The sequence below is a fragment of the Mus caroli genome, unplaced genomic scaffold (genome assembly GCF_978045245.1).
Source record: "Mus caroli unplaced genomic scaffold, Mus_caroli_1 scaffold_2, whole genome shotgun sequence".
In the NCBI taxonomy this organism is placed as follows: Eukaryota; Metazoa; Chordata; class Mammalia; order Rodentia; family Muridae; genus Mus; species Mus caroli.
This window is the reverse complement of record NW_028227257.1, coordinates 177,211,188-177,237,199: the sequence shown is the minus strand read 5'-3', so window position 1 is coordinate 177,237,199 and position 26,012 is coordinate 177,211,188. Positions and strand designations below refer to the sequence as shown.

Sequence of the window (26,012 nt, the reverse complement as noted above, 5' to 3'; positions counted from 1 at the left end):
ACTGTATTCTCCCAAATGTACTGTGGAGAAAAGACACAAAGGCAGGAGATGCCTGTGTCCATCTCGCCACACTTTGCACCCTAATCCCACTCCTAAGAAACAGGCAAATGGCAATTTCAGGAATGAAAAGGACATCTGCGTGGTGTGCGAACCTAAAAACAGCCAGAAAAGACAACAATTCTGCTCCCAAATAATCGGGAAAATGCGAACCTATTCCTAACCAAGTTTGCTCTGCTCAGCTTTCCAGAGAAGTCCTTCGAAGGGACGCACTCTGCACCAGCAATGCAGTACGAAGTCGGAAATCTGAAGTTACTTCATCAAGTGAAACCGCATCACCAATGTCAATTCAAGCACACAGGATTAGTCTGCCATGTTTACTTGGACATGGGAAGAACAAATGATATAACCGGGCAACATAAACTCTCCCTCCCCAAAATGCAGATCAAAGATTCAAGAAACTTCACAGAGCATTTGCATATTTCACTGGGACTCCAAGGAAATGCGGAGCTACGCTCAAACAATAGAATGAAGAAAAGATGGGAGTCACTGAGAATGGAGCGCGGGGTTAAGTTGGGTTTTCAATTGTCTCACTGGGGGCGACCTTGGCTCCTAAACTCTGCAAATTGTTCCCACGGTCACAGTCTCACTGCAGCAGAGATCCGGGAGCAGGTATTGCATCCCGTGGGTGATGCAGGGATCGCACCCGGCCAGGTTGTGCAAAAAACAAAAACACTCTGTTCCCTTCTCGCGGGACAGAGATGCGAAAGTAGATGGCCCCCATCACTCAAGGTTGCTGCCAGTGCTGCTCGCAACTTTTGAAATCAATCTACCCCCTCTTTTTTTTTTTCCCTTTTTTCTTTTGCATCATGCAACGGATGCCACCGTTCCTTGGGTTTGCAACCCCCCACCCCTCCCCCGAGACCAATCATTGCCGCGCTCGGGCCTCTGCACAGCGCCCCCGCCCCCTTCCCGGGCCGCACGCAGCCACCACCACCGCCGCTGCCACCGCCACCAGCAACCCGGAGCCGCTCCGGCCACCGGCCCGCCGCCTTAAAGGGAGGTGGCCGCTCTTAAAGGGACCCTCACGCGCCCGGCCGGCGGGAGCGCGGCGGCCCGGTTCCCGGAGGGCCGCGCCCAGCCTAGGCCGAGCTCCACGCGGCGTCCGAGCGCCCGGCCGTGCCGCCGCCACCGGGAGCAGCATTTTTTTTTTTTTTTTTTTTTTAAATTCAGGCGACGCTTAAGGGAGCCCGGCGCGCCCGGTGCATTGTGGGAGCGCCGCGGCCCGTTTTCGGGAGGAGGCGGAGGGCGCAAAGCGAGCCGGTAAGCGGCGGGCCTGGCGAGGGGGGGCGAGGCAGCAGGCTTAAAGGGGAATAGCGGGCCGCAGGCCCGGCGCGGCCGTTGCAAATCCCCCTCCGGGCCGCCCGGGACGGCCGGGGAGCCGTGCACCGGGGCCCTTCGCGCGCCCTGCCTGGAGAGGGGCCGAGCCCAGGCTTTGGTGGGGCCGCTTTAAAAAAGAAGCGCCGCCCGCGCCGCTGCCTCCTCCGCCGTCGCCGCCGCGGCACGCGGGGCCGGGGTTGGGAGGGAGGAGCGGAGGGGGAGGGCGGCGGCGGCCACGCAGGGGTTAATCTTTTCGCCCGCCGACATTTTTGTGTGGCGGCGCGGACGGCGAGCCCGCGCGCGCGCGCGCTCCGCCTTAGCCGCCCGGTGTCCTGGCGCCGAGCCGCGGGCCTCCCCGCCCCCACTCGGCCCTCGCGTCCCTCCGGTCCCCGCCCGCGACGGTCCCCGCGGCAGCGGCGACGCGGGGCCTGCGGTGCGGCATGGCCCTGCTGGTGGCCTGCCCGCGGCAGCGGCACAAAGAACGCGGCCCGCGCCCGCCGTGCCTTTAAAGGCGGCAGCCTGAGACTTAAGGTGTCCCCTGAGAGTGGCATCCTCCGCGCCCGGCCCCATGGAGGGCTCGGGGTCCCAGCGCGCACGCCGCGGCGCCCGGGCCTGTGAGCACGCGCGGGGCCTGGGGGCTGGCGGGGAGGTAGGTGTGCTGCCCCACCGCACCCCGCGGCCCGAGCCCGCCTCCCGCGGGAGCGAAGGGGTTAAACGCGGCCTTTAAATATTCATGTCATTGTTTTAAAGGTGTAAACATGTGGCTTCCAGGTCGGACGCACTCCCTCTACCCAAAGCACACCCCAAATTCCATCCTTTTCAAATAGCTCGAGTTTCCTTTGAGGTCAAACCGTGTGACTTAGGTCTCCTTGCACTTGGGAGTTTTTTAACTGCTGAGTTTTCTTGATGTAAGGCGTTTTTAAACTTTCCTAACCAGAAAGTGTAGGGAAGATAAGGTAAAAGAAAGGTGCTCTTCGGAGTCCCTCTCCTGCCCTTTTGGTTGAGGCCGTGGGGATTGGAGGTAGGAAAATAGATTCTTTATAAAGGGAAGTGTTCCCGTTTTGTACCAGGTAGAGGTGAGGCAGGCACTTTTTGCAAAGTGAATGTGATTTTCCAAACCTTTCTTCGAAGGTGAATTTTAATTCGCACTTTTTCCAAACTGTTAAATGGCTTCAGAATGCCCATTTCGGAAACTTGCTTGGCTCACACTGCTCTGTAGAGAAGTTTGGTTTCTATGAGCGATGAGCGAAATCCGTGTCGGTAGTTTCCCGCTGAAATCATTGCTCATGTCATGTTTGTGATGACGGTTTGGATTACCGAATTTGGGCTTTGTGAAATTTAGTTTAAATGAGTGATGTGCTTCCTGGGGGATGGAAAACTCTATAAATGGGAATTATGTTCTCAATTATAAATTTTATGGGAGAAACCAACCCTAAAACGTAGGGTGTCTGTAATCCTATGCCCAATAAAGCATCAGTCAGAAAGTGTGTAAACCCCGGGACCACTTAACTGGGTTTTGAGTTAGATGCAACCAGAAGAGCTTGTGCGGAAATGCAGTGTGTGGTACCCAGTGCCATACGACTAGTGATCTCATGTGATACTGTTTCTTTTTGTAATGAACTAGTGGCTTTTGTCAATGGTGTGTGTACTGGTTTGTTAGGCAGGATGTTTGCTTTCTAGGAATGTTAAAAAACATCAGCGAACTTTGCAAGCACTCTCTTGAACTGTATTGTGTTTTACAGCCATGGGAAGCCTTGGGGGTTTTTGTTGGTTTTTAAGTAGTGTCTCCTTCAGTGACTTCTCCCATTAGTTTGGTACTGTGCTGTCTGGTTCAGAGGGAGACTTGTTTTTTAAAATTAGGATTTAGTATCTGGAAGAATTTCACAGGGAATGGTGGTACACACCTTTAATTCCAGCACTCAGGAGGCAAAGGCACTTTGAGGCCAGTCTCAATTAAAAAAAAAAAATTTTTTTTTTTTTCATGAGATGCATTTGTGTCCTCCTTTCTACAGTTTCTGGTGACTGTTTTATTTTTCTCTGTGAGAGAGCAAAAGACAGCCAGAGATTTTTCCAGGAAAGTCACTGTAGCTAGGATCTCTGCTTTCTAAAGCATAGAACTTTTAAGCTAATACATAGTGAATACCAACCAGTTCTCTTAGCCCTGCACCCTAGAACTACTAACTTCAGAGAGTTTACTGCCCAAGTGACAGGTGTCACGTGAGCTTCCCCTTGGAGCCACGGTTATGACCACGGTCACACTTTCCCGTCTTCCGTAGATTCCCCTGATGGCATTATTCGTTACTTCAGTTTACCCAGCACCCTAACTAACAAACTATTTCCCGGTGTGTGTCTCTGGTGTGTACTCATTCACTTGATTCTTGAGTCTTTTAACAATGACTTCTTTTTTATGTTTTGGTGGTACCTAGGTGGATCACAAGTAGAAAGCCCAGTGGATCTAGAGAGAGGGAGGGGAGGGGCTGAGCTGTGGAGAGTGCGGCCCCAGAACCATGTCTACTCGAGAGTCCTTTAACCCAGAGACTTATGAATTGGACAAGAGCTTCCGGCTAACCAGGTTTACTGAACTGAAAGGCACAGGCTGCAAAGTGCCCCAAGATGTCCTACAGAAACTGCTGGAATCTTTACAAGAGAACCACTTCCAAGAAGATGAGCAGTTTCTGGGAGCTGTTATGCCACGACTTGGTATGTACACCATCTTTTAACACCCAGAAATGTAGTCAACAGTCAACAACCAGATGGCCTCCTCTGTGTTGCTTCAACTCCTGAAGCTCTGTCAGAGGACTTCAGGATCCAGTGTGACTGTGTTTGGGGTTTTCTTTTTTTTTTTTTTTCCCCAATTTTTAAAATTTTTATTAGATATTTGCTTTATTTACATTTCAAATGCTATCCCCAAAGTCCCCCATACCCTCCCCCCGGCCTGCTCTTCTACCCACCCACTCCCACTTCTTGGCCCTGGTGTTCCCCTGTACTGGGGCATATAAAGTTTGCAAGACCAAGGGGCCTCTCTTCCCAATGATGGCCGACTAGGGCCTCTTCTGTTACCTATGCAGCTAGAGACACGAGCTCCGGGGGTACTGGTTAGTTCATATTGTTGTTCCACCTATAGGGTTGCAGACCCCTTTAGCTCCTTGGGTGCTTTCTCTATCTCCTCCATTGGGAGCCCTGTGTTCCATCTTATAGATGACTGTGAGCATCCACTTCTATATTTGCCAGGCACTGGCATAGCCTCACACAAGACAGCTATATCAGGGTCCCTTCAGCAAAGTCTTGCTGGCATATGCAATAGTGTCTGGGTTTGGTGGCTGATTATGGGATGGATCCCCGGGTGGGGCGGTCTCTGGATGGTCTATCCTTTCGTCTTAGCTCCAAACCAGTGTGACTGTTAATGTCACTTAAAGAAAGAATTTGAAAAGCATCAGGGCATGTGGTTGGCAGGTTTGATTTTTAGTTTGTTTGTTTTTTGGTTTGTTTTTTGGTTTTTCGAGACAGGGTTTCTCTGTATAGCCCTGGCTGTCCTGGAACTCACTCTGTAGACCAGGCTGGCCTCGAACTCAGAAATCCACCTGCCTCTGCCTCCCAAGTGCTAGGATTAAAGGCGGGCACTCACTGCCCGGCTCAGGTTTGAGATTATAGAGTATATTGTGACATCATTACCCTACAGTAGGGCATTTTTACTTTAATTTGGTGGTTAGCTGAGAACCAGCAGAGCTCCTTTCTGTCTTTTCTCTCAAATGGCCTCTACACTGCTGCGCTCTGCATTGCCCTAGTGAGGGGGTTGCCTTACGAATCCTAAGAACAGCTTTAAGGCCTTTGCAGGGCGTATGGGCTGAGGTTTTGAATGGGCCACACAGACTGTTGCCGACTGGGAACACTGGAGTAGAAGCCTGAACTGCTTACTGTTTGTCCCTTATAGAGAAAGTCCTAGTTCTGGTTTGCTTTTCTGTTGCTGTGATAAATACCATAACCAAATGCAACGTGGGGAGGAAAGGGTTTATTTAGCTTACAGATGTTTCCTCATCAAGGAAGCCAAGGAAGGGGAGTACTGTGTGCTGGCTTGTTCCCCCAGCTTGTTGTTGTTGTTGTTGTTGATCCCCCAGCTTTTTAAAGCAGCATAGGGCACCTGCTCAGGGATGACACTGCCCACAGTGGGCTGGGCCCTCCTTTATCAATTAGGCAGCAACCAAGAAAATGCCCACAGCTATGCCCACTAGGCCAGTTCTATGGAGGTAATTCCTTAATTGAATTTCTCTCTTCCTGACTGTCTAGATTTGTGTCATGTTGACAAAAACTAACGAGCATATTGTCAACCATGGCTATCTTTTTAATAGGATCCTGAACTTCCAAAAGATTTTTCCAGCATCAGATTAACCACATCTAAAAAGTCCCCAACTTGCCCACTCCAGGGGCATCAGGAAGTGATTTTGAAATCAAGTACTACAGTACAGTGCTGGATAATAGAAATATGTTTCACCGAGAGCCATCCTAGCTGAAGCTGAGTTTCTAGGTTCCGTGAGAGGCCTTGTCTTAAAAAATGAGGTGAAAGTAAGATTGGGAAGAAAGCAGATGTTGACTTCTGTGTCTGGGTGCGCATGTGTACATACAAAGGTATGTATGGATGCACAAAGGTGAAGAAAGTGCTTTGGGGAAGCAAAACAAAGAATTGAATTACCCAGCTACTGAGTGATTTTGGTCATACTTGGTTGGGAACTTTGTATTTCTGCTTTGTCCTTTATCGTTTCCTTCAGGCTAAATGTAATATTAACTGCCATTTCCTGTATGAGAATATGGTACAAATACTATCTAGGAGGTTATAATAACATCCAGGTAATTAGTATCAAAGTAGCTATCAATGAAATAGCTAGCAGTTCCATTTGTAGAACTTTCTCATGCAGAGAAATTCTATATGAGCCAGCATGGTGGTAGCACCATGCCTTGATAGCACACACGTCTTTATTCCCAGCACTTGGTAGACAGAGGCAGGTGGAGCTTTGTGAGTTAGAGACCAACCTGGTCTACACAGCGAATCTGGGATAGCCAGGGCATCAGTCACAGGGCTCAGGAATATACAGTGTTAAAGACTTCAGTAAGGTTCAGGTTTTGTGCTGTCTTGCAGTCTTGTTGATTAAGAATTCACGTCTTCCATCCTATGCTGGTTCTGATTCACAGCCATTTCAGTAACACTTCTTGATAGCATACACATAGTTTGGTTGGCAGTGTGGGTTTGCTGTCCTGTAGAATTCCTTCCTGCTCAAAGTCCTGCTCCTACACGACTAAACGCTTTTCTTTTCTCCTTTTATTTTTTGGGTGCTGGCAATGTCAATCTTGCCAGGCATTGGGATGGATACTTGCGTCATTCCTTTGAGGCATGGTGGTCTTTCCTTGGTTCAGACCACAGATTACATTTATCCTATCGTCGACGACCCGTATATGATGGTAAGTTTGTGTTTTTTTGTAATTGGAACTGCCTTATGCTTTGGTTGTGGTTTCGGCTGGGTTTATGTGTGCCTTTGGGTTTGGGTTTTATGTTTGGCTGTTGTGTTTTTCTACTTTTGCTGAATACACATTATATTACCGTTCCCTAAGTCCTGCCCTTGTGGGGCTGACCTGTCTCCTCTCACTTGACGTGGTGTGGAAAGCGGTCTGTCTGCTGCCTTTCTAGTGTGTGCAGAACACCTACCACCTGCTGCTTTGAGAGGATGCTAAGGGTCCATGGTGTTCTCTGCTTTCTTTCCTTGTACCTATCTCTCGGATGTTTGTAAAAGTCACTGTTCCTGGCTGTTTCTGGCTGTATTTCATAATAACACTGATTCTAAATGTTTCCTCCCACACAGTAGAGGAACTTGAGAATCTCATCACAATTGGACTCCCCCTGAGGCAGGGTTTCTCTGTGTAGCCCTGGCTTTCCTGGAACTGTCTATTTAGATCCTCACACTCAGAGATCTGCCTGCCTCTGCCTCCCAGTGCTGAGAATATAGCACCATGCCTGGTTTACTTTACAACTGGGCTTCTTGAACTTTTTCTATTCTTGTAAATGTCAGGGTAAGTTGGTTACCAGCTACCCAGCCACCTACATGCCCACTCACCACTGGATCATATGGCACTCTGAGATCTACCTGACCGTGGCATTCATGTTATAGCTGCCGAGGCAAGAGAGATGGCACAGCAAGGAAAAAGTACTTCCCCATGTAAGCAGGAAGACCCCAGTCTCCAAGTAAGAAGCTGGGTGTGGCTGCACACACCTATAGTACTACTCGTGCTTAAAAAAAACAGACAGGAAAATTCCTGGGACTTACTGGCCAGCCAGTCTGCCTAATTGTTGCTCCAGGTTCAATAAGAGATTTTGTCTTGAAATATATGGTAGAGTGACTGAGGAAAACACCTGACATCCACTTCTGTCCTCTCCAGCAATGCACATGCTAGCACTCTGCAGACTCATTTCCAGTCATTTGTTACATGCTACAGCCAGCAGCCTTTCTTCTGCCGAGTCTTTAACCAACCAAGAGAACACTGAAGGAATGGGAATATCCTACTTGCTTAAAAATGTCAGCTATCCTTCCTGGTTTGCAGGGACACTGGATCAAGCTTCACATGTAAGGATGTGGGCCATGGATAGGAAAATGAGTGCAGTATGAGTAGAGGTTATAGAACGTACATTCTCTGTAAAGGAGCACAAGTGGCAGAGGAGTTGCCCAGAGTCTGTCCTTGTCCAGCGTCTCTTAGAAGCATGTGAGAGTAGTTATTGCATGTCTGCCCCATGGCCCGAGACTCAGTCTCTAGGTTCCTCATTGACCAGGCTTGCAGAAGGCTGCAGGGAAGGCTGCCTGGGAGTCCCAAGAACACACACAGCAACTGAAAATGATGTGCTGTGTCCATGAGGGTTATCCCGTGTCAGAAGAAAACCCTGTTATGTGTCTCCACTATCTATAAAAGATAACTTAGACAGTGACAACTTAACATTTAAAAACCTTCCAGAGCAGTACTCTTTATTAGCACAGCCTATTGCATGTTGTTGAAACTCCTCATCAAGCAATAGAATTTACTGGGAAATGCTATTTCTTTTTGTTGTTGTTGTTGTTGTTGTTTTGTTTTGTTTTGTTTTCGAGACAGGGTTTATCTGTATAGTCCTGGCTGTCCTGGAACTCACTCTGTAGACCAGGCTGGCCTCGAACTCAGAGATCTGCCTGTCTCTGCCTCCCAAGTGCTGGGATTAAAGGCGTGTGCCACCACCGCCCGGCGGGAAATGCTATTTCAATTTTACTTCAGGCCTGTGTGTTTCTTATTTCTCCTACTTTTGTTTCCTATTTACTTCTTTCAACTTGAAACTGCAAAAGTTTCTGAATCCAACAATGTAAAAATCACCTTTCTGTAACCAGCAGAGGCAACACTGCTGTGGTCTGCTGAGTGCCAGCTTCCAAGGTTGCCTTGAAATGACTGCATCAGGCCTCTCTCCCAGACCATGGTGCTAACTAACTGCTTCTCTTCCTGATCCCCCACCCTGACCCATCTTGAGCTGGATCTCTGAATCTTAGATGGGAAAAAATGTGAACTCTTTATTTTCCTCTTGTGGGTGAGTGGGTGCCCGACAGGTCAGTGAAGTTGCCAGCTGAGAGTCATGTCCGGGAGCTGTCCTGCTGCAAACTCCCACTGTCTTAGAGTTTTGTATGCCTCATTTTTGGTTCTACAGATGGGGGAAAAAATCCCTGGCTTTTTCACATCTCTGCTCTCTTTCGTAGGGCAGGATAGCATGTGCCAATGTCCTCAGTGACCTCTATGCAATGGGTGTCACGGAGTGTGACAATATGCTGATGCTCCTTGGAGTCAGTAATAAAATGACTGACCGGGTAAGTCACAGATGCACGCTCGCCGGTTCCATTGTTTCGCATTTACAGACGGGACCTTCAGTATCACAGCTTTCCACTTTGGGGCATCCATCTGTAAATTCAAACGAGAGTACCTAGCCTCTTCTTCTCCCACCTGCTCCTCCTGAACTCTCTCTCTCTCTCTCTCTCTCTCTCTCTCTCTCTCTCTCTCTCTCTCTCTCTCTCGGTGGGGGTGTGGGTGTGAAGGAGAGACTTAATAAAGCCTAGCTATATTAACAGTCCCTTAGTGCCAGGCGTGTCAGGTTCAGAACCCATGACCCTCAGGGAGCGAGGAGTCTCTGCTCAGGGCAAGGCCCTCTCGCTTTCACATGCTCATGTTTCTGTTACTGCCTGGCACTCTGTTCTTTTACCTGTTCTTTGAACCAAGGATGAATTCCTATTTAGGTTATCTTTATTTATCTTCTTTTATGTGCATGAATATTTGCCAGCATGCACGTGAGTCCACTGCGTGTGTGCCTGGAACTGCAGCTAGAGATAGTTGTGAGCTGCCATGTGGGTGCTGAGCTCCAAATTTTTATGCATAATCTCAACCATTGAGCCATCTCTGTGACCCAGTTATTTAGTTTATGTTAGCAGGATGTGTTTTTATTTCTTTTCTCTTTCTGTATGCGCTCCCCAGTCAGTTTGTCGTGATTTACTGATAGAAAGCCCAGTTGTCTGTGGTCTTTTTTCCTAGCAGCTTGCACTTTAAGCAGTAGTTCTCACAGGAAGGGCTTCTCTGAGGATGGGTTACATCGAGTCTTCCCACTTCTTGGCAAACAAAATTCTTTTTGAAAACAGGGCTGTGTTTGTATGGTTAGCTTGTCTGGTGTCCTTCAGGACCAGCCAAGAGTTGGCCTCTAATAGTCAACCATGTCTGGGCCAGGCCTGTGAGCAAATGGCACATTATAACCCCTACCAGTTAAGAAACTGGGCTTCGCAGGGCAGTGGTGGCGCACGCCTTTAATCCTAGCACTTGGGAGGCAGAGGCAGACGGATTTCTGAGTTCGAGGCAGGCCTGGTATACATAGTGAGTTCCAGGACAGCCAAGGCTATTCAGAGAAACCCTGTCTCAAAAAAAAAAGAAAAGAAAAGAAAAGAAAAGAAAAAGAAAGGGAGGGAGGGAGGGAGGGAGGGAGAGAGAGAGAGAGAGAGAGAGAGAGAGAGAGAGAGAGAGAGAGAGAGAGAGAGAGAGAGAGAAACTGGGCTTCAGTGTTGACTTTGTATCGCAGAATACCCTTGCCAGCGTGCTTGCATCAGGAAACACACCCCTGCTTTATTGCACTCTACCCTGTCTGTCAGCTTCTCTAGAGGATTTTATCTCTTTATAACTGCAAATGTAGAGCCATCCTTTCTGGGGTTTGAACAGAATTCATGACTTTTCATCTCTGTCCTTTTAAACCCTAGGAGAGGGATAAAGTGATACCGCTAATTATACAGGGTTTTAAAGATGCGGCAGAGGAAGCGGGAACCTCTGTAACAGGTGGCCAAACGGTATTAAACCCCTGGATTGTTCTGGGAGGAGTTGCAACAACGGTCTGCCAGCCCAATGAATTTATCATGTAAGTTGGCTTTTGTTCATGTCGGAACCTGTTTTTTTCTCATCCTCTCTAAAAATAAGGTATATTAAGGTGTCATTCAGTTGCTGTACAAGTCACCCATTTAGAGTATACAGTTCAGTGGGTGAAACTCTCCCACTGGGGTTATCACTTGCTAATCCTTCAGATACATCTTGCTTGGTTTCACTTCCTGTATTGGCATAGTGTTTTTATTTTCATGCACCTTGTAGCATTTGTCAGTACTTTGATCCTATTCCTGAGCAAATTTAGACTTTGTAAATTTCTGGTGACAAAAACATGTAACATGTTATTCAGCATTTCATGTGTCTATTTTCTGGTTTGGTTTTTGAAACAAGGTATCACTTTGTATCTCATGCTGACCTCAAACTCATCCTCCTGCCTCACCTGCTCAGTCCAAGAGTTGTGGGTAAGGGCTGCCTCCACAGCTTTTCTGATTTGTTTGGTTTCTTGTACCTGGGCTTGAACACAGGTTGTTGTGTCTGCTAAGCAGGTACTGCACCATAAGCTCTACCTCTGTGTCAGCGTTTAAGTCTACAGTGGTTTTCTGAGTGCAGGCTTGAATGAGCATCATCCCGTCAGCACCCAGAATGTTGGCTTCCCTTACCCACGCCTGTCCTTATTTGCAGACATTTCTAGTTTGTCCTTCCCGCAGTGTTCTTTGTCTGTAAGGGCTGCCTGCTCTGAGCACTGTGATAAATGGAACAGTGCTCTGTAGGACACTTTGTACCTGGATTTACTCACTCTCATGTCATCAAGTTGTAGCACAAATCCATGGTGTTTTTTTTTTTTTTTTTTTTTTTTTTTTACTTTTTTGTTCTGTTTTATTTTTTTAAAGATTTGTTTATTTTATGTATATGAGTGAGTACACTGTAGCTTTCTTCAGACACACCACAAGAGGGCATCCTATCCATTACAGATGGTTGTGAGCCACCATGTGGTTGTTGGGAATTGAACTCAGAACCTCTGGAAGAGTAGTCAGTGCTCTTACCTGCTGAGCCGTCACTCCAGCCCCCTTTGTTTTGTTTTTTAAGAGTGAGTTTCTCTATGTAGTCCTGGCTGTCCTGGAACTTTTTTCTGTATTTGAACTCACAGAGATCCATCTGCCTCCAGCTCCCATGTTTTGGGGTCAAAGGTGTATGCCACCACCACCACAGTACTTTGTTATGGCCTAGTAAGCTGTTGTCTGTACATACCACAAGTTTGTCTGTTGACTGGTGGACTTTTGAGTTGTCTTCTCCTATCACTATAAACCCCCTTCAAGTGCAGTTCTGTTTTGCTCCTCTGTGTATGTACAGACCCAAGTTCTCCACACCCCTCTGGAAGTTGTTTATGATGCCATTCTCCTGCTGCTCAGAACCAGTATAGTGGGACCTGCCTACGCAGGTGCCATCCCATGTGGCTCTGGCTTGTGTCTCCTTCATCAGGAGTGGTGGCAAGCATCTCGTCTTACAGCTTTGTTTGGGGTGAGAAAACATTTCTCTGTATTCTTTAGAGATGGATTTCAACATCGATTGTCACTTTCCATGTTTGATGTTCAGAGAGGCACCCTGTCCTTCACTTATTTGGTTTAGATTGATTGATTGATTGATTGATTGATTGATTGATTGATTTCTGTGGTGGGGAACCACTTGAAGGAGCTGGTTCTTCTCTCCTGGGGAGTCCTAGGAAATTGAGCCCAGGTCCAGAGAGTTGATGGCAACCACCCTCTAAGCCATCGGCTGACCCTCAGTTCAGTTCTTAATTAGTAACTGGCAGGTAGTATGTTGACCTGAGTCAGAATGAAAAAGATGTAAAAAGGATCTACAGTGCAGTGGTCGTGATCTGTGTAGAGGCTCAAGTTTCCCGCCAGACTCCCCTCCTGTTTTGTGTATTTGCTGTTGGTGTTTCAATTATGTTTGGTTATTTTGATGCTGTAACTAATGTTCCAGGCATGACCTTGGAGCTGGTCATTGGGACTAGTTCTAAGAATCCCTAGGTCAGGTGGGGTGTGTCAGTAATGCTGAGAGCCTGCCTGTCATAAAGGCTCTGCCAGGTTCCACTCCACAGTAGTGAACAGACAGGCCAGATACCCAGATGGCGATTGCCTGGGTTTGCAGACCTGACCTCTGCTCTTCTGCTTTGTGGGTTTTGCTTGCTTGCTTGCTTGCTTTTCCATAATAGGGAGTTGAACCCCAGACCTGAGTGTGGGAGGCAGTGGCTCTGCCATTGGCTACATCCTCAGATCTCTACACATCACACCACCCCCATCTCTCCCTTTAACTTGTTCCTTAGGGCTGCCATGTCAAACAGGCTTGGACCTCCCTGCCCTAGTCGCCCAGGCAGCTGAGGTGACAAGTGAGAAGCACCATGATCTTGTTCAGAAGAGAGAGGTTGAGCACATTGTTCATGGTTAGCCATCTTTTCCTTAGTGGAAGCTCCTTTTAGTCCAGTAGCTGATGGCCTGCCCAGTAAGCACCCTGCATCTATTTGGGGCAAGCATGAGGACCTGAGTTCTATCTCTAGCAGCCACTTAAAAGCTAGTTATTGGCAGTGCTCACCTGTATTCCCATCAGGGGAGACAGACACAGTCAAGTCCCTGGAGCTCACTAGCCAAAATGGTAAGTCCTGGGCCCAGTGAGAGACCTTATTTCAAAAACTAAGCTGGAAAATATCAAAGATAATGCCCAATATTGACTTCTGGCTTCTACCTAACCCACATACATGTGTGTTCACACACACACACAGAGGAAAGGAAGAATTGTTGTAAAACATTTATTTTAAACCAGACTCCCTGTCTGCCTCTTAGTTAGTTTGATCAGAACATGCTCTTTTCTCTTCTGCAGGCCAGATAATGCAGTACCTGGGGATGTGCTGGTATTGACAAAGCCCCTGGGGACACAGGTTGCAGTCGCTGTGCACCAGTGGCTGGACATTGTAAGTAAAAGCAGCTCAGGACTGGGCTGGGCTGAGAGTGGGGTGGGTGCGACGCTTAGCTCTCACAGTTGTTGCTCTTTAGTTTCAGAGTGCTTTGTGTTTTGTTTTGTTTGAAATGGGGGGGGGGGGCTTGTAAAGTGAAAACTTTAAATTTCACCTCTATAAAGTTATCGGTAAAGTCCTTAGGTGAATTATCCATATTCTCATAAATGAAAATTTAACCATATAGTGTTTAAAGGACATGAGTCCCAGCTTGAGGAATCAGGTCAGGTGTTGACATAATTGTCATGGAGTTTGGGTTTTTTTTTTTTTGGTTTTTTGTTTGTTTAATTTTTATTTACTTATTTTATGTATATAAGTTACACTGTTGCTATTTTCACACACCCCACAAGAGGGCATCAGATCCCATTACAGATGGTTGTGAGCCACCATGTGGTTGTTGGGAATTGAACTCAGGGCCTCTAGAAGAGGAGTCAGTGCTCTTAACCGCTGAGCCATCTCTGCAGCCGCGGAGTTGGGGGTTATTGTGATATGTTCGTATTGTCTTTAAATTGATCAATAGTGAAGGACATACAGATGTAGCATGTGTGGTGGAGGACAGACAGGAGGGTATGTTTCCTAAGCACTGACCCACTGCCGCGTCTCCCTAACAGTCCACAGTGACTAGGATCTTGTCATGCCCTCATGTATCATGGCGGGTTTAGTTTCTACAACTATTGTCTGAAACTTACCAGTCTTGAGGAACAGTTGGAAAAAATTATAAAGACTTATATTACTTATTGGCTGTTTATCGTGACTTGATGTAGCCAGTAAGAACCCTTGGAACTGGAGAGGGGGTCTCAGCAGCTGAGAGCACAGACTGCACTGCCAGGGAGCCTGGCTTCTCTTCTCCCTTCCATGTAGTGGCTAACAAAAGTCTGTAACTCCAGTTCCAGGGGATCCAGTGCCTGCTTTTGGCCATTCTGGACACTCCATGTATATGGTGCATAGACATACATACCTATAGGCACAACATCCAGATACATAATATATAAAAAATTCTCACTGGGCAGGAGTGATGCATGGCTTTAATTCTGGCACTCAGAAGGCAGAGGCAGGCGGATCTCTGTGAGTTCAAGGCCATCATGGTCTATAGAACAAGTTCCAGAACAGCGAGAGCTACACAAAGATACCCTGTCTTGGAAAATAAAATAAAATCTTAAAAATGGCTATATTATTTACTTACTTTCCCTCCTTCCTCAGTAATGTGAAGCAGTCTGGGAAGTTGCTGCGGGGGCAGTCTACAGAGGTGTTGTCTAGTCTAGTATGGCTAGGTAGCCTGCACTCTCTCCACTTCTGCTTCACACATCATTGCTTTATTATTGATTTTTGGCAAATGTTCAGAATTTTTAAAAGCAAGTTCCAAATGCAGTGTAATAGCATAATGTTTGTTTCTTTAATAAAGGTTAGAGGCGTTGTCATATAGTTTTAGAATCTATCGTCTGAGGATCCTGGGTTTTGACAGGCAAAGAATGATAGATACAGATATCAGAGTGGGTGTTACTTCTGAGAGTGCTGGGAAGAATGGGATTAAGGGTAGATCAAGTTATTCCTAATGTCTAACAGTGGCTGGGAAGTATTGGGTTTTGTGATACTAGGGACCAAGCTCAGCCTCACATATGTTACGCAAGTTCTGACCTCAGCACCTCGGGTTTTGTTTATATAGTGTTCAAAACACGTAAGTGAAGATGCATGCATCATAGAGCAATTAGTGGTCTGTGGCTCTGTGTAACATGAGCCTTTATATCATGACGCTAGCTTCCTTCAAAATCAGACAGAGGCCTTTTGTCCTTTGAATGACAACTTTATTTGCTCACCCAAATCTGTCCTCAGCATGGACAGCTGAAGATTTCACATCTGTTTGTATCAAAATCGCTTCCCTGCAAGAGTCAGTTAAAGTGGAAAAGGTATAATGTAAAAACAGTGCCATCAGCGTAGTAGAGAAGATGGGAAGGGAACCAAGGACATGAGAAATTCTCTTCTGTTCTTCTTGTAGAACTCAAGGCTTTGTGAATACTCAGCAGGCTCTTGCCTGACATCTCAACCCTTGGAAACAGTGTTAATTACACCTGCCAGATGAGAGCAGGGTGCAGCTGTGTGCCCGTTAGGTGTACATACCCAACAAGCTAGGATATTTACTACAGAAATGTGGGATAAGCCGAAGACAGAATGATAGGTCCCCTGAAAAAACACTAACCACGGAAGAGTATCGACTTAAAACACTTCTATGTCTTGACAACTAGGTAAATAAAATTCCCAGTGACTAGGGTGTGGCTCAGTGGTACAGGAGATGCTGGATATGCGTGGGACCTTGGGCTTGATCACCGGCAATATGTACATACATCAACATGCCGAGTCCTGGAAGATGGCTAGGGAAAGTATTCATTTTGCACATGGTTAGAAGTAAATATGAATCACGTTTTCTTTTTCTCTCTCTCTCTCACCTGTGTTCCTACGGCTAGCCTGAAAAATGGAATAAAATTAAGCTAGTGGTCACCCAAGAAGACGTAGAGTTGGCATACCAAGAGGCAATGATGAACATGGCCCGGCTCAACAGGACAGGTATGGGGCAGAAGCTGCTGTGCTCAGGGCTTAGCAAAGGCTGAGAAAGGGAGTAATAGATGGGAACTTGAGGACATCGGCTGCATCCAGCTTTTGTGCATAGTGGGGTTTTTTGTTTTTGTTTTTCCCTCAAGTCTTCAGTCATACAAAATAAGGAAATTGAGGCCAGGAGAAGAACGTGACAGGTGACTACACTCCTCCTCTTGGTGTCTACTTTTGTTCCATAGGTTACTGCTGGGAATCTGTAGGCAGGTAGTGTTTTCATTTACAGTTTCATTTATGACAGCTTTTCAACTTGTTAATGTCAAAATGACCTCAGTTGATTGAACCCTGTCGAGAGTTAAGGAGAACCTACATATGACATGTTCTCGGTAAAAAAGTGTTAAATGTGGCTTATATTAGATACTCCTCACTATAATGTGTGCATGTGCCTTCCTCCTCCTTCAAGCTAGTTGTCGGAGTGTGCTTACGAGTCCCACTGGGTGGGCTGGAGAGATGGCTCTGCAGTTAGGAGGGCTGCCTGCTTGCAGAGCCTCAGAGTGGGTGGTTGACCGTCAGGAGCACTTGGCATCATGTGCACATTCACACAGGCATGGACATAATTTAGAAATAATTTCTAGTTAATTTTTTAAAAACGTAGTAGAAACAGTTTGCCCTTTCAATTGTGAAATGGACTCTTAGCTACTTTTCTGTTGCTGTGACAAAACACTATATCCATACATACAGTTTCACAGGGTGAGTCTGTTTACTGTCATGGCAGGGAGCCTGTTGCAGTACCTGAGAGCTTACATCCTTATCCACGAGCAGGCGTGAGACAGGGATAGCACACACTGAGAATGGTGTGGGCTTTTGAAACCTTGATGCTCATTCTGGTGACACACCTCCTCCAACAATCCTTCCCAAAACAGTTCCACCTACCTGCGACCAATATTTGAGTGGATGAGCCTGTGGTAGCCATTGCTCTTTCCAACTTCTGCACAGGCTTTAAAGCCTAACTTTAAAGGAGTTAAGAAATAGTGGCTTGCTTTACTTGAATGGAGAGATATAAACAATCTTACTGTGTAGGATTGTTTTTCTTTTTGGTTATGTAAAACAAAGTCACAAATCAGGTGCTAGATAGTAGTCAAATCTTTTATATATGTGTATGCATGTGTGTGTTTGTGTAGGTGGGTGCATCTGTGTGTGTGTTTGTGTAGGTGGGTGCATGCGTGTGTGTAGAGAGGGCAAAAGTCAATGTTCCGTATCCTTCACCTTGTTTTTTAACATGGGGGTCACTGACCTGGAGCTCACGCATAGGCTAGGCTGCAGGCCAGCAAGCCCTGGGTACCCACTTGTCTATGCCTCCTCAGCATGTGGCACCGTGTCCAGGTTTTTGACTTGGGTCCTGTGGATTGAATCTGTATTTTTACTGACTGATTCAATCCATACTTTCTCCCTGGCCCTAAGTATTGTCTTAGCTGTAGTAAAATAGCTTCTTTGGCCATATATAAAATATGTGTAAATAAGAGATGTAAATAAATTGCTCTGGCTGAGCAGGTTTTGCCTATAGGTATCATAATGTGTCAAGGAAAGCCAATCCTAAAGCCAGCTGTTCATTACAAGACAAAGCATTTGGAAACTGAATTTAGATGTACCATGGAGTGTCATTTGTGTATTTAACTGGTCATAAGAATTTTCCCACTTTGTGTTATTTGTGTCAAATAACACAAAGATGTCCCAGCTACTCATGGTAAGACCCTTCAAACTGGATCTAAGTTTGTACATTCAGGGTATTGAGTTAGCTAGGACAATTGTTATATACCATGTTGGCAGTGGCTCTCCTCTTGTTCAACTTTCCATGCTTCCGATTGGGTGCCTCCATTCCTGTGTACAGTGTGTACCGTCAGACCTCCCCTCCCCGCCTCACCTCCCCTGTCCCTCACACACTGTGATCAAATTACAACCAAGATTACTCTTAGCAGGGTGGTGGTAGCGCAAGCCTTTAATCCCAGCACTTGGAAGGCAGAGACAGGTGGATTTCTGAGTTCGAGGCCAGCCTGGTCTACAAAGTGAGTTCCAGGACAGCCAGGGCTACACAGAGAAACCCTGTCTCGAAAAACAAAGAAAAAAAAAGACTATGCTTAGGGATTATGGCCTACTAATAAGCCTGTCACTTGCCACATGGCAGTTGTGAGAATAGCCATGAGAGCTTAGCTGTTTTTCTGTAATACGAAGAGTAAGCTATTCCTGGGGAACTAGCATCCTAAAGACAGTGGATTATCGTATAGCTTTAGCTAACTAGTGACTCCCAGATATCAGCCCACCTCTGTCTCAGATCTGGGATTAAAAGTGTGCACCACTATGTCCCACCTTCCTCTTCTAACAATGAGTCTCCAAAGTTGTTTTGTTTCGTTTTGTTTTGTTTTTTTACCTCAAATCATATAGCCTGGACTGGCCTCCATAGCCCTTGGCATGTTCTCTAAAGATGGCTTCTCTTCTGAGCCATCTCTCCAGCCCCTACTTTAAGCATCATATACTCTTTTATTTGATGTTCACACTATTTAATATTTTATAGTTAAGCAGGGACCTCTCTTGGGTCTTTTAGAAGCCCTAAGCACTGTCTCTAGAGTGTTTTAGTTGGTTTACACTGTTCTCCTCCCCGCCGCTCAGTCCCCACCATTGAGAATTCGCCTGTGTGAATGTGGGTATGTGTATGCTTGGGAACTTAGGTGAAAGTCAGGGAAGGTTAGGACACTTTCCATTGGTCTTCACCTACAACTTTGTGTGACACAGGTCACTCCTCTGTGTTCACTCCTCTGTGTGCCGGATCTATGAACTTCTGGGAGATTCTCCTGTCCCCACCTCACCTTAGGAATGCTAGAAATTCAGAAATGCGGATGCTGCGTAGGCCTGTGTCCATTCTGGGGGTCTGAACAGGGGCCTTGTTTGCATGGCAGGGGCTTTACCCACTGAACCATTTCTCCAGCTACTACTGTTGTGATTGGCTGGGTAGAGAATTGCTACATTTGGCAGTAGAACACAGCTAAGCCGGTGCTGAACAAGCAGACATGCCAAGCCAACACATTATGATTATGACATAGCTTATGACACAGCCTAAGCATAGACTCTGTCATTCATACACATTAACTCAGAGAGAACAAGAAGGCCCAAGTCTCTTATGAAAGAGGCTCAGAGGTCAAAGCCTGCCTGGGTGTAAAGTTGTTTATTGCCAGCCTGGGCAAAGTACCTGGAAGGGAAAAACGGATGGGATTGTATGCTTCTGAGAGAGAAGGGTTTGTTGTTGTTTTAACTTTCTTCTTTTTTTAAAAATTTTTATTAGATATTTTCTTCATTTACATTTCAAATGCTATCCCGAAAGTCCCCCATACCCTCCCCCTGCCCTGCTCCCCTACCCACCCACTCCCACTTCTTGGCCCTGGTGTTCCCCTGTACTGGGGCATATAAAGTTTGCAAGACCAAGGGGCCTCTCTTCCCAATGATGGCCGACTAGGCCATCTTCTGCTACATATGCAGCTAGAGTCACTAGCTCTGGGGGTTCTGGTAGTTCATATTGTTGTTCCACCTATAGGGTTGCAGGCCCCTTCAGCTCCTTGGGTACTTTCTCTAGCTCCTACATTGGGGACCCTGTGTTCCATCCTATAGATGACTGTGAGCATCCACTTCTGTGTTTGCCAGGCACTGGCATAGCCTCTCAAGAGACAGCTATATTTCCGCAAAATCTTGCTGGCATATGCAATAGTGTCTGGGTTTGGTGGCTGATTATGGGATGAATCACCAGGTGGGGTAGTCTCTGGATGGTTCATCCTTTCATTTTAGCTCCAAACTTTGTCTCTGTAACTCTTTCCATGGGTATTTTGTTCTCTATTCTAAGGAGGAATGAAGTATCCATGCATTGGTCTTCCTTCTTCTTGATTTTCTTATGTTTTGCAAATTGTGTCTTGGGTATTCTAAGTTTCTGGGCTAATATGCACTTATCAGTGAGTGCATATCAAGTGGCTTCTTTTGTGATTGGGTTACCTCACTCAGGATGATATCCTCCAGATACATCCATTTTGTTTTAATTTTCAGTACAGTGTATTTATGTCACATTGTTCCCCTCCTTAGAAAAGGTTAAACCAATACAGATGAGTAGAGCAACAACACCCCTGACAATTGCCTCTTGTATCTGCCTGATTTCTGTTGGAATGAGTACTTTTCTTTTAATGTTTGAGTTTTGCTTTGGGATTTTTTTTTAACCTATTGTCCTACTACAATAAATCTCTTGTTGGTGGAAATTGTTGTAGAAAATGCTATTACAATTCCACAAAATATTTGATTTACTTCTTCACAGAGGAGGGAAACATTCCAGTGTGTAAAGGTAAAGATAGCCTTGCAGTCATGACAGCTCTGATGCATAACTGACACTGAGTCCTGCAGGCAGCGCCTACCAGCACTGCTGCTGAAACATCTGGGAGTTGGGACTGCATGGTACTTGAAAGGCCTAGCTAAGTTTCAGTGCATAGCAGTTGTACATGATTTCATATTTATGTAATAGAATGAAGTGTACTCGTATTGTACAGCTGTGGAATGTGTCTTACATTTTTCATGTATGCCTCATTTGTTTAGAGCATAGATATCTTTTTAGAAATCTTATTCTAACTGAATAAGGCAAAATGAATACTGTAACTGAAAATATTTCATAGATCTTTGTCATGTTTCTCTTTAAAAAAAAACTATTAAAAAAACAGCTTATGGTAAATTATATTGCTCCTGATTACACAAAACTTTGTGATTATTTGAAAATAATTTTATATTTCTTTAAAAATACCAGCAAAGGGGCTGGAGAGATGGCTCACTGGATAAGAGCACTGACTGCTCTTCCGAAGGTCCTGAGTTCAAATCCCAGCAATCACATGGTGGCTCACAACCATCTGTAATGAGATCTGACGCCCTCTTCTGGGGTGTCTGAAGTCAGCTACAGTGTACTTATGAATAATAATAAATGATACTTTGTGCTGGAGTGAACAGGGGTCCTGAGTTCAATACCCAGCAACCACATGATGGCTCACAACCATTTGCACAGCTACAGTGTATTCATATACATAGAACAAATAAATAAATCTTTTAAAAAAAAAAGCAAAAAAGAAGTATAGAAGAAAGTTCTGCATAGTCATCCACCCAGAACAGCTTGCATTGTGTGTTTAGGTCTTACCTAGTTCCCTGCAGCTTCCTGCTGTTGCCTTGCACGCGCCTGCCTACTTAGCCACTGCTTACTCAGTGACGGTGTGCTTCCATAGAATAAAGAAAGAACTCCTTAGGAGAGAAGGGAGGAGGGAACAAACAAACAAAGAAGAGCTGTGTTACCATAGGCACACTGACATCTGGCTGTGGAGCTGAGCCAGAGCAGCCGAGGCGAGGCAGGCTTTTCAGCAGGTGGTGCTGGAACAAGTGGATATCCATATGCAGCAATAAATACGAAGGCCTTTGTCTTTCCTGGAAAGTCACTCACAAAGCTATAGATCTGAGTCCACCAGACAACTAAAGGCCTCCAGGAGCGTGGCATAGAGGAAAGTTCAGGTGATAGTGAGTTTGGAGGTGACTTCTTAGATTAAAAAAAAGATGTAACAGAAGTCTTGTACTATCCAAAAGAAAACAAAGTGCACATAAAGGTGGGCTTTTCTCACGTCATGCCTCTGCCTCTCTCAGCTGCAGGCCTCATGCACACGTTCAATGCTCATGCAGCCACTGACATCACCGGCTTCGGGATTCTGGGCCACGCACAGAACCTGGCCAAGCAACAGAGGAACGAGGTGTCCTTCGTGATTCACAACCTTCCTGTGCTGGCGAAGATGGCCGCTGTGAGCAAAGCCTGCGGAAACATGTTCGGCCTAATGCATGGGACCTGCCCAGAGACGTCAGGTAAAAAAAAGGTGGGGGGGTGCTGTTCCCTGGCCTGAGGGTTCAATTCAGTGAGCCTGACACCCATGCCTTCCCCTGCTGGGAGTTTGCAGTCCCCTCCAGAGAGACTGAGATGCTGTTTTGAATCAAATGTACCTGTGTTCTCCTTTTTAATGGTGGTGTGGAAGATGGGAGCTCTGGAAAGACAGAACGAGTTTGATTCTCTGGAAACTTAATCCTTGAATTCCAGCAACACAGATAAGATTAAACAAACTGGCTTGTTGCCTTTGTGGGGTTTGTTTTGTTTTGTTTTGTTTAGCATTTAAATTTGGTGTTTAGCATGGCATTTCCACTCCTCAGGAAGCAGAGGCAGGATGGTTACAAGGCTGAGGCTGACCTCTATAACATAGAAAAGCCCAGTCGGTCTCAAAAAAAAAAAGAAAGAGTCAGGTGTGTCTTGCCATGCTTGTAGTCCTAGTGTTTAAGAGGCAGAGGCAAAAGGATGACTTCAAGTATGAGGTCAGCCCAAGCTAGAAACAGGAAGGAAATTTGGTATGTTTCTTTGTTTTGCAGAAAGTTAAGAGTCAAGACCAGTCCCAGATATCTTAAGTTTCAAATAAAGCTTAAAGCATCCTTCTTGGAGGAGCCCGTGCAGGGAACACAGTGAGAGGGGCCTTCTCTTGTCTGCATCTCCTAGTGTGGAGTCAAAGGTGGGACTTGGACCCCACACACCTTGTTCCTCTGTCATGCGGAGTGGAAGGTCTGTCCCGTGTGATTTTGACAGGCCATTTTCAGTTTGACCTTAGCTAGGTCGTTACAGTAACAGTTTGCCAACAGATGGTTTAACTCATTCCCAGAGTGTCAGCTTTGCTGGAGGCCCAGGAAGCTGCCCGCTCTCCTGGCCATACAGAGTAACTCTTCTCTTTCTTTTCCAGGAGGCCTGCTAATCTGTCTACCCCGTGAGCAAGCAGCTCGGTTCTGTGCAGAGATCAAGTCCCCCAAATACGGCGAAGGGCACCAAGCATGGATTATTGGGATAGTGGAGAAGGGCAACCGCACAGCCAGGATCATCGACAAGCCTCGGATTATTGAAGTCGCACCTCAAGTAGCCACGCAAAATGTGAACCCCACACCTGGTGCCACCTCCTAATCCAGACAGAGCTATTTGATTTTGTTTTTAAATAGATCTATTTCCTTTATCATCACTTCAATTAAAGACTCTAAGAACAACAAAATCTCATTGTGTCTACACATCTGGTGACCCTAGGTCGGTATAAATGAGTGGATGCAATTAATAAAATGAAATCCATGGCCGCCTTTTCCTGTTACATTAACTGAAGACGCACCCAACCTCCAGGCAGCTTCTAAGTTGAGAGTGATACTGTTATCCAATCCTGTTGATTCATTTTGAATCTTTAGCTGTGTGTCTCTTGCCGCATAGGCGCTCTCTAAAGGTGCTTTTCTGCCACACGGGCATTGCTGAGAGGAGTGCCACTAGCCTTCTGTGTCTTCTCCTTTCTGCCTCTCATCTCAGTCTGGTCTGTTTTCAAGTGTCTCAGTTGACATTCTAGAAAGACAGAATGGTAAGTGACATGATGGTCTCCCCGTAGTCAGAGGGTTGCGTGGCTCCTTCGAGTGTTTGATTTGTAAAGTTGAGTCTAATAACCTGAGGGACTTCTTATCCAGTAGCTCTCTCAGTTCAGTATGGCAGGTGCTTTGCTTGGCATGGGATGCACTTGGAACACAAAAAGGAAATGTTCTTTTAGAACAAACAAAGCTTGCCTGAGACTTGCAGTAATACCGTTAATGGTTCTTACTAATAGGGAAAAGGATACTTTTTCAGTGTTCTTTAGATGTTCCATAGCGCGACGAGGAACTGCCTTCCGATGCGGGCGTTCATGTATGATACTCATTTATATTCAATATCTAATTTACTTCGCAAATAATTTTTAAATATAATCAATACTAAGGACTGTTGTGTGGATGGTAGTGTTGAATACATTTTATATTTTGTATCGTGATTCCAGGCCTCTTGTTTAAAATCAGCAGCTCTTTAGCCCAAGTCCTAGCACATCTTGTCTTGGCACCCATACTTCTTTGTGCACGAATTCTGTGATTTGTGTTAAAAACCTGCATTGTCAACATTGCAGCTCCAACATAAAAGTTGTTATTCAAATAAATATTTAATTTTTTTAATTGCTCTTGTATAATCAGATGCCCTTTTTAGTATTATTTTAGAAGCATTTGGGAGGGTTTTGCCTAAAATACAATTTATTGGGGGAGACTAGATTTTTAGTTTTATAAACTTTTAAGTCTTTCATGGGACCTATATTTTCTTGAATTAAATTTTGTAGTTCTAGAACAAATAGGCAATCTACAAAGGTGTTATCTGTGTTTCTTAAAAACAGGCTTCCTTATCTTCCTTATCTGTTAAGCAGCTGGGGGATTCCCGTCTTTAAGCACAAGGGCACTGGGTCCTCAAACGCCTGACTTCAAAAGAGAAAAAGCACCAAGTCTTCAGGTTTCACAGGGCTTCCTACTAACAGGACAGGCCCCAAAGCTGAGCTTTGCAACCTCACCCAACCTCACTCCTCAAGGTGGAACACCAGAAAACCGCCACTGGACCAGTGGAACTGCGGAAGGAAGAGGCTGCCATGTGCTTGTGTCCCCAGGATCTCCTGTATATGCACCTCTTACTGGAACTGAAGCCACCAGAGTCTGGCCCCAACAGAGGAAGCTGTCACAGAAGGACACTAATTGGACACTATAGGAATCTATATGATGTTGGTCCTTGAAAGTATGCACCAGTGGTCTGCAAAATAAAACATGTTGGAACCCTCTGAGTGCAGAAACCATACTGTTGGACTTGCTTCTATTTTGTTTTGTTTTGTTTTGTTTTTTAAATAGGTGAAATTGGAGCTAACTCTGTGTGTTCTGTTCCCCAAAGCCACTACTTTTCTTGGAGGCAAGCCTGTTGGTAGGAAATTAGATGGTAAATGTTCTGAGCAAATTAAAGATTCATATAAGGAGAAAATGCCAGGGTCTTAAGAGATCCATGGATTCGTGATCTAGGAAAAGCCTTGTCTTGACTAGTGTTTTCAGGGTACTTGGAAACCGATGCATTAGAATCACCTGGGTGTTTGTGGAGGAGGCCTTTCTGCACTTTCCTGAGACCCAGAGTCAGTTCTGGCTGTGGAACCAGGTAATCCATCTCTAAAATGTACCCTGTAGGGCTTTGCATAATAACCCTTGAGAACTACTAATCTCAAAAGGAATGTTGGGAGAGGTAAAAAGTGGGGCTGTCGGGGGTCACTCTAGTCTTAGCCATTCCTCTTTATTTACTGTGGCTGTGTGTGTGTAAAGTTCCTTGACTCAAGTGACTGTCATTGTTTAATAAGTTTGGCAAAGTCTACGTGGGACTCTTAATGTGTCCAGTAGTCACTCTTAGCCGACTTCTGGTACCAGTCTAAAATTCCACCCTGGAGAGTGCTCCTAAAGGAGCTGCTGGTGTCAGACCCTCTCATAATTCGTTTAGCAGGTTATTTCCACAGGCTGGGTTGAAGCAACAACATTCTTGTTCTTTTTTGGCTCAGTATTTTGAAATATCTAAGTCTTCCAAATTCTGCATGAGTTGTAATGAATAAGTGGAAGTGTCTGATTGTTCTGATGCGTGAACGAGCGGCCCTTGCATCTGAGTTCAGCATTGCCTTTAAAATTGTTCTGTTTTGAGCTGTGTATGATGGCTCAGTGGGTACAGTGGCTTGTCTCACAAGCCTGAGCTCCATCT

At 45.7% G+C, this 26,012-nt stretch overlaps 1 protein-coding gene across 4 annotated transcripts; it reads left to right on the top strand.

Moving 5' to 3' along the window:
* Nucleotides 1-987: 987 nt before the first annotated feature.
* Nucleotides 988-24,425, top strand: Sephs1 (selenophosphate synthetase 1). 4 transcript variants are annotated; one of them, XM_021153644.3, is made up of 9 exons: nucleotides 988-1,320; nucleotides 3,804-4,077; nucleotides 6,725-6,828; nucleotides 9,129-9,236; nucleotides 10,662-10,816; nucleotides 13,657-13,747; nucleotides 16,249-16,348; nucleotides 22,034-22,246; nucleotides 23,161-24,425. In XM_021153644.3, exons 2-9 carry the CDS (start codon nucleotides 3,885-3,887, stop codon nucleotides 23,373-23,375), a joined length of 1,179 nt encoding a protein of 392 aa, XP_021009303.1. In that variant the 5' UTR covers nucleotides 988-1,320; nucleotides 3,804-3,884; the 3' UTR covers nucleotides 23,376-24,425. The 4 variants fall into 4 exon arrangements, with proteins under 4 accessions (XP_021009303.1, XP_021009309.1, XP_021009315.1 ...); XM_021153650.3 differs by lacking the exon at nucleotides 988-1,320 and adding an exon at nucleotides 1,561-2,026; XM_021153656.3 differs by lacking the exon at nucleotides 988-1,320 and adding an exon at nucleotides 2,315-2,333.
* Nucleotides 24,426-26,012: the final 1,587 nt, after the last annotated feature.